Here is a 15,455-nt window from a genome sequence, read left to right as displayed (position 1 = left end):
TTAGGCGAGAATTAAATGTTTTGACAAATATAGGTGTTAATGTTGCAGAAAAAGTAGTTTGAGAAGGATGTCTTGGACAGACCATTAAAGGCAAACTCTTTTTCCCACAAAACTCTTGACCATGACTTAAATTCTTGGCATTCCTTTGCCTGCTCCCAGAGGGTTTGAGATTTTATGCCAATGTTGGTGCTACTTTACCCTTCTACAGGTGCTTTGGGCTTTAATACCAATGCTGGTGAAGCTTTGCTCCTTTCCCATTGCCTTTGCAGTCTTCATTCCACTGTTTGGTCTGCTTTGTCCTCCTCACATTAGCTTAGAGTCTTCAGGCTGGTGTTAGTGCCCTTTGCTCCTCTTTTGGTACTGTGAGATCTTATAGTAACATAGTAGAGGATGGCAGATAAAGACTTGTACGGTCCATTCAGTCTGCCCAACAAGATAAACTGGCATAAGGTATGATATGATGGTACATATGCATACTTGATCGTGATTTGTCCATCACAAGGCACAGGCCTTGTTCCCCACCTACTGAAGATGTCATCAAGGCCCCACTCCAGCCATTCCAGATTAGGGTTGCCAACTGAATCCTGATTTTCCCTACAGGGTTGATCCCAGTCCTGGGCTTAACTCATTGCATGCAGGGATTTAGGGTTCTGATTTGCCCATTTGGATTCCCTATGAAAAGCAAGGCTACATGTCCCTGCATGCATTGAGGTCAGGCCAGGATAAGATCCAGTTGGCAACCCTAATCCAGGAAACAGACTGTAGAAGTTTGTCTGGCATTGGCTTTGTTTCCCCAATTACTGGAGTTGCCATCTAAGCACCATCACTCCAAGACCGTCCTCTTGAGCTGTGCTTATCAATCTCTTGCTTCCTATCTCATACACCTCCTTTGGATTTCTGTGCTGCTTCATCCATGGCAGGTGCCTGCCATTCATATGACACCTTTCTGTGGTACAATTGAAGCAGTTTACATTTATTATATGCAGGGCTCACAATCTATATATATATATTTTGGTTATACCTGGGACAATGGAGGGTTAAGTGACTTGCCCAGAGTCACAAGGAGCTGCAGTGGGAATCAAACCCAGATCCTCAGGTTCTGAGCCTGCTGCACTAACCATTACACTACTCCTCCACTCAGATTACTCCCCCCCCTTTCTGAAAATGAACCACAATGTCAACTGAGCTGAAAAATGTCTCCATGGGCATCCCTAGAGAATATTAATAATTTATTAGTGTAATAATTCCTGGGACCCAGGATCGGGATATGTCTCCCACATAGAATTTACATGTACTATAGGGAACCTTGATTTTATTGGCTGGTTGAACTTTTTCTAATATATAATTTATTCTCTTGTATGAAGGATATGCCTGCCAATGCTGAGGCTTTTGTACTGGGCCCAAAATATTTTAATAAAACAACATTCAAAGCAATCCAATTGGCCAGGACAGGCTCCTACTTACGTAAATTGTGCTTAAGTGGCACTTAACTGGGTATTGCCATTAAATATTGGCACTAACCAGCTATGTTGAAAGTGGGCAGGAGATGGGCATTACAGGGGGTGGAGTAGGGGAGACACTGGGAGTTATGCAGGTGCTGGCAGCTGCATAACTAACCAGGCACATAGAACCACATATACAGCAATACTTTCAATTGCTGCATTAATCTCAGCGTTGATTATTACAGCTTCAGTTGCTCGGGGGAGGAGGCATGGAGGAAAGGGGATCAGGGTTCCCCTTCTTAATTTCTGCCCCTGGCCCCAGCATGTCTATCACCAGTCTGTGCCCTTCTTCCTACTAGCAGGACAGCGGCACTTCTTACCTGTGTGTACCACCTCTATTGACTTCAATTTGAAATCTGAATGCATGGGGCCATGCATTCTTTCAGGACCTACTGGCTTCTGCAAGTTCAGATATCATACTGAAGCTGGCAGAATGAGATACACACTAGGAAAAAGTGTTTTGCTCCTACTGCAGAGAATAGGGGGACACTTTTGCAAAATTTGATCCCATGAACCATGATGATTGGGCACATTTGGAAATAGTCCATGAAGTGAAAAAGCTGAGAAACACTGCACTACCAATAATTTAAGTAGTAATCATAAAGCCCCCTTGCTATGTTGTGTTCCATCTAAATGCTGCTGGAGAGGAATGAAGCTGTTCAGGTCAACACAGGAGCTATTATTCCCTATGCTTGTTTCATTTCCAGATGAAAAATCTTTTGAAACTGCAGTGTGTGTAGTCCAGTTTGAAAAAACTGAGAGAACTGGCAAAACTGCAGAGGAAAGTCCAGTTGCAAGAACGCTTGTGTGGGTAATGGGGTGATTTCCTTCCAGGAAAAGAAAAAAAAAAAAACCAGTAATATGAAACTGGTTACATTTGCACCAAAAGAAATATATCCTCAATATACAGTCCAAGATGCTAAGTCTTAGGTGCCGATGTTGAAAATGAGGTCACAACCTAACTTTTATGTAGAAGTCTAGAAATTCTCCAGGATAAGAAGGCATGTTGTACATGTGCATTCTTTGTGAAGGAGAGGCCACATCTGCTTCTTTTTTTTTTTTTTTATATCTCATGAGAACATTTGCAAAAATCTATTGGCCATGTCTTTCAGAAGCCTAGTCAGAACCTCTCAGATTGCCCTTGGTATCCTTAGATGCATCCCATCTGGCCCCAAGGCTTTGGCCACTTTCACTTTTGCTTGCTCTACTCAAACACTCTCTTCCATAAACGGAATCATGTCTAGCTCACTCCCACATGTATGCTTGCTAACAATCAGCAGTCTTTCTTCAGATTCGTCTTCAGTGAACAGAAATTTGTTAGGTATTTCAGCTTTTTCCTTGTCTTTCTCCACATATTACTTTTTAGCTCCTTTCTATCTTACGGTTCCATTTCTGGCCACCTTCCTTTAATCGACCTGGAAAAAGTCTTATTACCTCTTTAATTATATTTTCTTCCACTCATGTGCAGGGGACTTCCAGGTTGACCCCTGTCTTGGAGAGCCATACTGGTTTCTTTTCCTCTTACTTGTGTTTACTTTCCTGCCATAAAGGCTTGTTGATATCATTATGGTTCCTTTTAGTTTAGCAGACTGCTGTTTTTTTACTTCATCTGTCCCTTCCCTCCTTGCCAGCACCTTCCTAAGGTACTTCCCCATTTTACAAAAGTCAGCATTTTTGAAATCCAGGACTCTAGGCTTTATGTAACTCATAAGTACATAAGTATTGCCATACTGGGACAGACCAAAGGTCCATCAAGTCCAGCATTGTTTCCAACAGTGGCCAATCCAGGTCACAAATACCTGGCAAGATCTCAAAAAAGTTCAATACATTTTATGCTACTTATCCTAGAAATAAGCAGTGGATTTTCCCCAAGTCAATTTAATAATGGTCTATGGACTTTTCCTTTAGAAAGCCGTCCAGACCTTTTTAAAACCCCACTAAGTTAACCGCCTTTACCACATTCTCTGGCAACGAAGTCCAGAGTTTAATTACACTTTGAGTGAAGAAAGAATTTCTCCAATTCGTATTAAATTTACTACTTTGTAGTGACATCACATGCCCCCTAGTCCTAGTATTTTTGGAAAGAGTAAACAAATGATTCACATCTACCCCGTTCCACTCCACTCATTATTTTATAGACCTCTATCATATCTCTCCTCAGCTGTCTTTTCTCCAAGCTGAAAAGCCCTAGATGCTTCAGCCTTTCTTCATAGGGATGTCGTCCCATCCCCTTTATCGTTGCCCTTCTCTGTACCTTTTATAATTCCATTATATCTTTTTGAGATGCGGTGACCACAATTGAACACAATATTCGAGGTGCGGTCGCACCATGGACCAATACAAAGGCATAACATCCTCACTTTTGTTTTCCATTCCTTTCTTAATAATACCTAACATTTTACTTCCTTTCTTAGTCGCCGCAGCACACTGAGCAGAGGGTTTCAACGTATCATCAACGACGCCGAGATCCCTTTCTTGGTCTGTGACTCCTAACGTGGAACCTTGCATTATGTAGCTATAGTTCAAGTTCCTCTTTCCCACATGTATCACTTTGCACTTGCTCACATTAAATATCATCTGCCATTTAGACGCCCAGTCTCCCAGTCTTGTAAGGTTCACTTGTAATTTTTCACAATCCTCTTGCATGCAAATTCTAGGAATGCTCCTGATCTGCCCATGCCCCTCCCATGGCCATGCCCCCTTTCCTGAACCACGCTTAAAACCTGACATGTGCATCTTTATAGAATACCAACTAGGAAGATGCAAACATAAATGTAAATTGTTGCCAATTGATGCCAATAAGTTATTGATAGTGTCCGATTATTGGCAATAATTGGCTCATTCAATTAAACTGAATGCACAAATTGGGTACAACCAAATTTGCATGTGCAATTTTGAGTTCCATTTAGAGAATTTGGAGGTATGTTTATATTTACATACAATTTTCTAATCCACTTTATCCTCAGTTTTAGGTGGAGTACAAGTCTACATACATTTATTTATTTGCTGCATTTGTATCCCACATTTTCCCACCTATTTGCAGGCTCAATGTGGCTTACAAAATGTTATAGCAACATGTACACATTATAGGATAAGAATTTCAAAATATAGATATAGATGGCTACATAGAATATCAAAGCAATCATATTAACGGAATAATAATTTTACAATTATTACAAATAAGAGTGCATAAGTAAATCATATTGGATTGGAAGTGGATTGAAAGATCAACATAACATAACATAATGATATCAGGACAAGATATAATATTCAGTCGTGAGGATGTAATTAGGATGGACAGATAGGAGGGTTCCTTAATAGTTGTGATTGGAATAATTAGGAAGTCAGATCATTATGGGGAATCTTTATTGTACGCCTTTATGAATAAGTAGGTCTTTAATAACTTTCGGAAGGTTGTCAGGTCGTATGTTGTTTTTATGACAATCGGTAATTCATTCCATAGTTGTGTGCAGGTGTATGAGAAACTGGATGTATGTACAGACTTGAATTTAAGTCCTCTGCATTTCGCCGGCCGGACTAGGTCCATTTATTTTTAGGACCAAGTCTGGAAAAAGTGCCCCAACTGACCAGATGAGCACCGGAGGGAAGCGGGGATCACCTCCCCTTACTCCCCCAGTGGTCACCAAACTCCTCCCATGCTTGGAATGCCCTCCCGTGGGAGGTGGTGGAGATGAAAACGGTAACGGAATTCAAAAATGCGTGGGATAAACCTCCTTTGTTGATTCTGATACTACAGATTGTATTCTCTTGCTACTATGTAGGCCGCATTGAGCCTGCGATGAGTGGGAAAGCACGGGATACAAATGTAATAAATAAATAAATAAATAAATATAAAGGAATCCTGTTCAGAAGGAAGGGATCCTCAGAAGTTTAGTGGAGATTGGGTGTCAGAGCCGGGGGGGGGGGGGGGGGCTGATGGTTGGGAGGCGGGGCTAGTGCTCAATATGAAATCTCTCAATGATGTCAACTAGTGGATGCAGACAAATGTGAAACAGGATTAGAGAGAATACTGACCCCTGCAGTAGCCTACATTTCAGCACAGCTGGAACCAACAAACTGCAGATGTACCATTAGTAATTTTTAACCAATGATTAAAATCAATATGGTACCTGAATGTTGGAGGGTGGTCAATATAACGCTCAATTAAAAAAAAATAGAGGCTCCAGGTGTAATCCAGAAAACTACAGACCAGGAACTGGGCACTTTACTGTATAATAAAAAAATCTACAAGAGGCTTTCTTAGTGTGTACTTAGGCTAAGAATGAAAGGCAGCAAATAAGAAGCACTTTTTATTTATAAAATATTATAGTGAAGCCTTCCAGTATCCTATTGGTCCTGGAGAAACTTGATTCTTAGGACCTTATTCAAAAAGCACTTCATATCCCATTGGAAAATAAATTTTTCTTATAAACGACTCTTTGTAAGTTCTGTTACCTTGTATCAGACCACAAGATCTAAAGTGAACTGTTTTGGTTTTGAAAGCTTATGTAGACCATTTTAAATCTGTTGATAGGCCAATAATAATATACCACAAACTACTAAGGACCATTTATTAAAACCTGAACTAACTAACATACCTCATTATTTAATTTTATAAAGTCATTAGTCGTAGCTATTTAGGAGTAATTATACAAGCAATCTAAATGTGTACATGCTCAGCTACTCACTTTTATAACTGCTCAGAATATGCATCTATAAAAGAAGGCACTTCCACACAGAACAGCTACTTAATGCAACTTGTCTTGAACTATTACCATGTTTCCATGTTCATTGTTATTCTCCCTTAGGTGACTGCACATAGTTGTTTGCTCTCATTCTTTATATATGTGATGTTCCATCTCCATATCATCAGCCAGAGCTCTTATTGGTATGTTCTTATACTCTGTTTAATCCAGTGGTTAGAACATAAGAATAGCTATACAGGGTCAGACCAATGGTCCATCTAGCCTAGTATCCTGCTTCCGACAGTGGCCAATCCAGGTCACAAGAACTTGGCAGAAACCCAATTAATAGAACCATTCCATGCTACCAATCATGGGGCAAGCAGTGGCTTTCCCCCATGTCCATCTCAATAACAGACTATGGACTTTTCTTCCAGGAACTTGCCCAAACCTTTTTTAAACCCAGATACACTAACCACCATTTCCACATCCCACAGCAATGAGTTCTAGAGCTTAACTATACTTTGAGAGAGAAAAAATATTTCCTGTTAAGTATTTCCATGAAATTTCATTGAGCGTTCCCTGGTCTTTGTACTTTTTGAATAAGTGAAAAATCGATGTACCTCCATCCGCTCTGCACCACCCAGGATTTTGTAGACCTTAATCATATCTCCCCTCAGCCATCTCTTTTCCAAGCTGAAGAGCCTTAACCTCTTTAACCTTTCCTCATATGGGAGCATTTCCATCCCCTTTATCATTTTGGTCGCACTTCTTTGAATCTTTTCTAATTCCGCTATATGTTTTTTGAGATATGGCAACCAGAATTGTATGCAATACTCAAGGTGAGATCACACCAGGGAGCGATACAGATATAATATTCTTGGTCTTATTTTGCATCCCTCTCCTAATGATTCCAAGCATCCTGTTTGCTTTTTTGGCCGCCACCACACACTGGTCTTTATCTTGAGTGCTGACTCCTAAGGTGGACCCTAGCATCAGATAACTATGATTCAGATTATTCTTCCCAATGTGCATCATTTTGCATTTGTCCACATTAAATTTCGTCTGCTGTTTGGATGCCCATCTTCCAGTTTCCAAAGTTCTTCCTGCAATTTTTCACAATCCATATGCGTTTTGACATCTTTGAATAGTTGTTTCATGTCATCTTCAAATTTAATCACCTCACTCAGCGTTCCGATTTCCAGATCATTTATAAATATGTTAAATAGCACCAGTCCCAGTACTGATCCCTGCGGCACTCCACTATCCACCCTCCTCCATTGAGAAAAATGGCTATTTTACCCTACCCTCTGTTTTCTGTCCAATAACCAATTCTTAATCCACAGAAGGATGTTACTTAATTTCTCAGGAGTCTCTCATTAGCTTTCAAAAGCTTTCTGAAAATCTAGATACACTACATCAACCAGCTCACCTTGATCGACATGCTTATTTATGCCTTCAAAGAAATGAAGCAAATTGGTGAGGCAAGACCTCCCTTGGCTGAATCCATGTTGTCTCTGTCCCATTAAATCATATTTGTCTACGTGTTCTGTAACTTTATTCTTTATAATAGTTTCCACTATTTTGTTAGGTACTGAAGTCATGCCTACTGGTCTGTAATTTCCTGGATCACCCCTGGAACCTTTTTTAAAAATTGGTGTCACATTGGCCACCCTCCAATACTCACTGTGGATATTCTGAAAACATAAATGGGTGGGTGCCTCCATAACCAGGTTTGGGAACCACTGGTTTAATCATTCACAAATTATGCTTATATGTATGTGTCACAGCTCTGCTGTGCCTTTCTCCCCAACACACCTTTTTCTCTGGCGGGTCCTGCAGTGTTTGGGGCCTAAGTCGGGTGGTGCGGCTGCCTCCTGCATCCTTCGGCAAGGTGCTTCCAGGTTGCTGGTTTTCCTATGGCGTGTGCACATGCTGAAGAGCTGTTCTTAAAGGGGCAGAGTGTTGCTGTTCCAAGGAGGCAGCTGAGGATCTACTTCTGCCCTCTGGGGCACTTAAGGGCAGTCCCTGCTTCCCTCAGATACCTTTGCAACAAGGTCTCTAGCCTTGTTCCAGCTCCATTCTTGGTCCTGTTCCTGGAAGCCCCTCAACCCCCCCCCCCCCAAAACCCACTACCTACAACTCTACATCATTACCATAGCCCTAAGGGGTGAAGGGGGGCACCTAGATGTGGGTACAGTGGGGTTTTTTTTTTTGGAGGGCTCAATATTTATCACCGCAACTGTAACAGGTAGGGGTAGGGGTAAGCTAAAAGCCCACCTTTTTGATGCTGCTTTTAACTCCTAACCCTTGTTCACTTGTTCAGAACCCTTATTTTATCATCCTCACTTTAATATTCCCTTATCTCTTATTTGTCCTGTTTGTCTGTCCTAATTAGGTTGTAAGCTCTTTCGAGCAGGGACTGTCTCTTCATGTTCAAATGTACAGTGCTGCGTACGTCTAGTAGCACTATAGAAATGATAAGTAGTAGTAGTAGTAGTGATATAGAATTCATGCTTAGCATCCTGGTGTCTACTTTTAGGCAACCTGTAGAGAATTATCCCCTACGTGACTTCCCTGCCTTGTGTCTTCTTATAAAATTATCCTCTTAGTTACTCTTAAATGTGGCTAATGGCCAGTTGCTGGTAAGCAACGGTCATATTTGAAAAGGATGTTTTCTATTCTATGTTCATGTGGTGGTGGGGGGGGGGGGGGGGACCTTCATTGAAAAAAAAGCCCATTGTAAGTTGTATTCATTTATTTGTTTATACCTGCTATACTGCCACTTGTAGTAGTAATACACTGAGGCGATTCACAGTCACTAGCATGCTAAAAAGAGGAAAAGGAAAAAAAAAAAGAAGAGAATTATTTAGAAAAAGTGCACGGAAATAGCCAGGTTTTGAGAAGCATTTTGAACCGTGCATGAGAAGGTTCTGACTCGATATCGGGCGGAAGGCTGTTCCAAAGTTTTGGGGCTGCATAACTAAAGGCTGTCTCATGGGTAACTTCTAAGTGGATCTGTGCTGGAGAAAATAAATAATTTAGTATCCACAGTACCTTTTTTTTTTTTTTTTTGACTTGGCAGCACTCTCCTTCTTCTTTGGTCTTCCAATGTAATTGAAACCAGAGTTAGGATTCCGGTGCCATGAGTTTTCGCACGCAACTACCCAGGGATCCCCGTCTGTTTTATTATCCCCCCCCCCCCCACTCTAAGTCTGGTCACTGCAGCAGTGGTCATGGGCTGGGGTCCAAGCACCTGCTATCTAATATGCGGGAACCCTGCAATCCTGGGCCCTGAATCAAGTCCATCGAGGTCACTCATCACTCCACAGCATCTTCAACCCCAGCTTACCTGAAGAGCAGAAACTCCATCTAGGAAACTGAACAAAGGACCTTTCACCTGGAAGTGTGGGGGAGTCTGCTATACTGGTCCCTGCAGATCATTTCTAATGGTATCTTAATATATGCCTTTTGAGAGAAATAGCCTTCCTTTGAAACTAACCATATTGCTCTTAAGTTTCAAGCTTTTTTCCTTTCTGTTACCACGTGGCCAATAGATCACCTATATTTCTCTGTGTAATAAACGTGGCTTTTGTATTTCTTCTGTTTGAAAGCTGCATCACTTAAGGCATGTTTCCTAATAATTCTAATTCTTGATCCAGTGCTACAAGATGCAACATGCAACCAGCCTTCCCCTGAACCATGAAGAGCTAGCGATGCCCCCTTCACCAGTCATTTCGGTATTTTTATTTCTTAGGCTACACCCGCTAAACAAATCGTTTCATTCTCTCTAGGGAATCCCCGGGAGGTTTGGCTGCCTGCTGCACAGTGCCAGTTTGACAAGTGAAAGAGAAGTAAAACAGGGAGGGGAAAAGAAATGGATTGCTCTGCTCCACACAGGGGGTGTATTACCAGCGCCCGGTGAAGGGAAATCAGGGACTCTTTGAATTAGAGCTAGACGTTCTGTCCCACTGACATTCCTTCCGATCTAGGGCAAGTCACTCAACCTTTCATTGGCACAGGCACAAACTTTAGATTGTAAGCCCTCTGGGATAGGGACTTGAATGTACATGTAACTTGCCTTGAACTTCTGCTGAAAAAAATCCAAGTGCTAAATCCCAATTCCTTCCCTCCCAGCCCCATTCATATTCATTTATCTATCAAATGGAGTGGCCTAGTGGTTAGAGCACCGGTCTTGCAATCCAGAGATGGCCAGTTCAGATCCCACTGCTGCTCCTTGTGATCTTGGGCAAGTCACTTAACCCTCCATTGCCTCGGGTACAAACTTAAGTTGTGAGCCCTCCTGGGACAGTGAAATATCCAAAGTACCTTGAGCTACTACTGAAAAAGGTGTGAGCAAAATCCAAATAAATAAATTTGTATACCCTGCCTATCCACCATATCCATGATCTATACAGTCCCCTCAAGCAGACACAGGAAACTCCACAACCTGCTGCTAGCTCTTGCCCTTCTCCAAATGAGATTTAAAAGCCTTTCCCTGTTTTTTTTTTTCGTTTTTTTTTTTCCATTCTGCCTAGCCCATACAGTAAGTGACAATTCTGCTGGTTCACAGCTAACCCATTCAAAGCCAGCCTAAGCCACCAGTGACTCCACAAGCTTCTTAACCATTGAATTACTGTTTATGGCACAGGGAGGTGGGGAAGAGATGGAGAAAACAAGCTCCGTTTTTTTCCATGAGACCTGCCCTTAAAAAAAAAAAAAAATTAAAATTGGCAGATCCAGTCATGAGAGGAAAAGAGTGATTATATGAAGCGATACTTCCTGTTCTGTGGAGCTATATATAACTGTCTTGTTTAATGTAGGGGGATGTAATCACACGGGTAGGAGTAGTGAGAGCCCGGCTTCCCAGCTCCTGAGGTTTCCCAGCAGACCACAATGAACAAGCTCACTTACTACGCGCTTGTGGTGAGTACAGCACTTGCAGAGGTAGCTGGAACGCGCTTTGCACCTCGGGCTGCGCCTAAAGCAAATCGAGCTCAAAGCCTGGAATGCCGTTTTTATACCAAGGGCTGCTCCTGCAACAACTTGAGCTAAAACCAGCCGTGCCTGTTTGCCTCCTTTCTTGGTTAATTAGTCTAGCGGTGAGCTTAGCCAGAGCTATTCCATCGTAAGATGAAAACCTGTGCAGTCTAACTTCTTTTTGTTGTTGTTGTTGTTGTTGTTGTTGCATGAAGATAGAAGAAAGAGAGATTTTTGCAAGGTACTGTATGATGAGATGCATGCTTGCTCTGGTTGTACTTTTCTTGCCGTTATAAGACGGTACTATTTTTTTGTTTTTTTAAACGTGCTTACCAGACGTTGAACGTGTGAAGGTTTATGTGCGTTAAAACAAAAACGATTGCAAGCTATTGGAAATATCTTTTTATGCTATTTTACACCCTTTCCGTATCAGAAATTGTAGGTACCTTTTACCTATTCGTGCTCAGATTTGCAGTTTAACGCGTACAAGAATCTTCGACAGAAAAGGATGGTCTTATTCTTACCTATTTGCTATTTTCAGCTTTAACTATCTCAGAAATGCAGAAGAAACCAATATTTCCTAAAGGAAACAGCTGTAAATAATGAAGATGTGTGTAGTATTTAACACGATTTAAAATACTAAATTTCTACTGGGGCATGTCCATAAGTTAATGTTTTATACCCCACGTAGAAGTCTGACAAATGCTTAGGATAGCGGTTTAGAAGGATTTCCTACTGCAGTACAAATGCAGTCACATTCCATGTTTGGTAGTGTAAAATTATGCAGGAAGGGTTTCGAGTATCATTGTGCTTATGCCCTGCTCCTTCGTGTCTGGATCCTTGTACTTCTCCATCGACTAACAATAAGAGCTATTCAAAGGTTGTAAATGAGCTTTCAGGACCACACAAGTCCCTTCTTTAGAGGTTCAATGATGTTATTCCTTTGATGGTATGAGCACAGCCTGTGCCCTACATAACCACGTTTTTGGGGAGGTTATTTTTATATCTGGAAGTGTGTGAAAGCCTTTGTGGAATGGTGGAAAAGTCAATGATTTCTCAGTATTTCATGCTTGTTTTCTCTTTAGCTCAGTTTATGAAATGGAAACTGCTTGGCGTTTTGGTTCCATTGGAATTTAGAACTCTGAATTCCAAATTACAGGCAATGAAAGAGGCAGGTTTCTCCCAGTGCAGCCAGTAATTCCTGGTTCTTACAGTGTGTACGACCGGCAGACTTAAGAAAAAGTTAATGGCCAGACAATGGTGTGTTTTGAAATGAAAAATAAAGCTTTCGTTGTATTTGATAAGATATTTTAAACTTGTTATATCTGCAAGGAAACTTTATGAGTTAAGATCTAAAGATCAAACATATCTGCACTTGTGTGGGCAGCAATGATGCTAATAACCATGAATTTGCTTTTCTATAATAAAACGTTGTAGCACTTATACAGATAAGGTGGGCTGTGGAAATCATTAAATAGCCAAATTGTTCATTTCAAAATGGGATGTGCTTTGAAGTGGGCTGGGGGGCAGTGTCAAAACAATCTATCCAACAATGAAATTAAGCTTATGAGTTTATTTCCAAAAGTATGGAGACAAAAATAAGCAGATGGAGGCGTGGTCTAATGGTTAGAGCACCAGGCTTGACATCCAGAGATGCCCAGATCAAATCCTACAGCTACTCCTTGTGATCTTGGGCAAGTCACTGAACCCTCTGTTGCAGTGGCGTTCCTAGGGGGGCTGACACCCGGGGCGGATCGCCGGGTGACACCTAGAGGGGCGTTCCTAGGGGGGCTGACACCCGGGGCGGACCCTACCCCGGGTGCAGCGCGACCTCCCCCCCGGAGACGGGAACCCCCCCAGGTGCATGCCGCTGGGGGGGGGGGTGCCGCGCGCCTGTCTGCTTCGTTTGTTTCCATGCTCCCTCTGCCCTGGAACAGGAAGTAATCTGTTCCGGGGCAGAGGGAGTACAGAACGAGCATAGTGGACAGGTGCGTGGCACCCCCCCCCCCCAGCGGCGTGCACCCGGGGCGGACCACACCCACCGCTTCCCCTAGGAACACCACTGCTCTATTGCCTCAGTTACAAACGTAGATTGTGAGCCCAACAGAGAAATAAAGCCACAGTATACCTGAATGTAACTCACCTTGGGTTACTACTGAAAAAAGTGTGAGCAAAGTCTAAATAAAAATATAAATTTTCAGTGAGCCAGCTTATGCATTTGGCTTGCTGAAAATTCACACAGCTATCCACATAAAGTTAAGCAGTGAGCAGACTGCTGACAATTGAATTCTATAACAATGGCTCTCAACCTACTCCTTGGGACACATCTAGAGATTTTCAGAATACCCACAATGAATATGCATGAGATAGATTTGTATGGGATGGAGATAGTACATGCCAATTTATCTCAGGCATATTCATTGTGGGCATAGGAGCTGGCTCTGTGGGTACTGTAGGTGCTAGAGCACCCCAATATTGAGAAAATTCCTTGTGTGTGCCAAGGCAGGGGTTATTTCTATTGGGTTTAGCACCCTCAATAATTTTGAAAAGTTGGCTCCTATGACTGTGGGTATCCTGAAAACCTGACTGATCAGGTGTGTACCTTGGAGTGAATTGAGAACCTCTGATCTAAGAAGATACCCAGTGCCACAGGGGTTAACATGACTTGCCTGAATAGTATATTGCTCCATGCAGAGCTGGGACACACATGCTACAAGATGAAAGGTGGGAGGAAACTAAGATAAAGTCAGAAATGCAAATGTATAAATCATGGCCTTTATTAACTAAAGTGCATTAACAGTTTTAACAGGAATTTCCACATGCTAAGGACATCGTGGTCAAGCAGTTAGCATGGGGTAACATCTAGGTTAACACAAAACGGGGCATAGAATGGGCAGAGAATGGACCTTACAGCTAATTCTATGAAGCAATATAGGTGACTACTTTCCTTTATCGTATACTAGTGTAACTGGGTATAGAAGTTATGCACGATCACTTCTGTACTTCTGCTACCAAGCTGTCGTTTATGCGCCTAAGTACCGGTGATTCGCACATAATTTATAGAATTCTATAAATTTGCATGAGCCCTGCCCACACTCTACCCAGGCTCTGTCCTGTAAAATAAATGTCACGTAAGATATGCGCATATATACAGAATAGAGTTTATGCAGAATTCTGCCATATATGTGCATATGTGCAAACCTGAGTGTGCATATGCCATTATTCTAATGAAATATGACCCGTAACTCTGACACATCCTTTATATAATTGTTTTATAATCCACTAATTCTATTAACTTGTGCACTCATTTTTACGCTTACTGCAAGGTTGCACACACAAGTTACAGAACAGTGGCAGTTACGTGTGCAACTTAATTTAATAATGAGCTATTCATTGATTAATGAGCAATAATTGCTGTTAATTGGCGCAAATTGACACTTATTAGCATTTACGCATGTAACCGCCAATAGTCAGTATGCTAAATATGGGGGGAAATTCTATAAGTGGCGCTCAAAAATGGGCACAAAAAAATCAGTGCTAATCATTATTCTATAAATGGCGCACATCCTTTACAGAAACGTGCGTAGCACCAATTCCCATGCCTAGCTTAAGGCACCAGACTTATGCTTGCTGAAACTTTGTGTAAATGCGAACGCCCAAGTTAGATGTGCTGAGGCAGTATTCTATAACTATGCACACCAGTTTTAGGAATGTCCTTGAAACACCCATCACCATGCCCCCTTTTGATTTATGCATGAGAAGAGTGAGGTGCCATGCCTGATGGAATAACTCACAGCAAGATGCATGCATACTTTTGAATAATGGCAATTAACATCAGTAACTGGTTGTTAGCAGTGGCGTAGCTACGTGAGGCACGAGGGCCTGGGCCCCTGTAGATTTGGCCCTGGACCCCCCTGCCAACGACCCTCTCAACTCCCCCTCCCACCACCAACCCGCCATCTCCTACCTTTGCTGGCGGGGGACCCCAACCCCCGCCAGCCGAGGTCCTCTTCTTCTGGTGCAAGGCTTCGTTTTGTTTCTGAGTCTCACGTCCTGCATGTACAACAGGGAGGGGGAGGGGTCGAGAGGGTCGTCATCGGGGAGGGTCAAAGTTGGTGGTAGCGGCAGCGGGGGGAGTCGGCAATGGTGGGGGGAGAGGTTGGTGGTGCTGGGGGGGGGGGCTAAAATGTGCCCCCTCACCTCGGGCTCTGGACCCCCCTCCCGCCGAAGTCTGGCTAAGCCCCTGGTTGTTAGCACTCAATTAATGGTAGTTAAGGGCTCAGTGTTCAAC

General features: G+C 42.4%; 1 protein-coding gene across 1 annotated transcript in view; it reads left to right on the top strand.

Annotated features, from left to right (window-relative positions):
* The first annotated feature begins 11,028 nt into the window (after window positions 1-11,028).
* Window positions 11,029-15,455, top strand: part of TNFRSF11B (TNF receptor superfamily member 11b) — an 88,221-nt gene continuing 83,794 nt past the window's right edge. Inside the window, exon 1 of the mRNA XM_030218370.1 lies at window positions 11,029-11,110. Within this exon, the coding sequence (XP_030074230.1) occupies window positions 11,081-11,110 (30 nt within the window). The 5' untranslated portion in view covers window positions 11,029-11,080. The remainder of the gene's footprint in view (window positions 11,111-15,455) is intronic.

Source organism: Microcaecilia unicolor, chromosome 1 (genome assembly GCF_901765095.1).
Source record: "Microcaecilia unicolor chromosome 1, aMicUni1.1, whole genome shotgun sequence".
Taxonomy (NCBI): domain Eukaryota; kingdom Metazoa; phylum Chordata; class Amphibia; order Gymnophiona; family Siphonopidae; genus Microcaecilia; species Microcaecilia unicolor.
The sequence above is the reverse complement of the archived record's forward strand: the minus strand, read 5'-3'. Positions and strand labels throughout refer to the sequence as shown.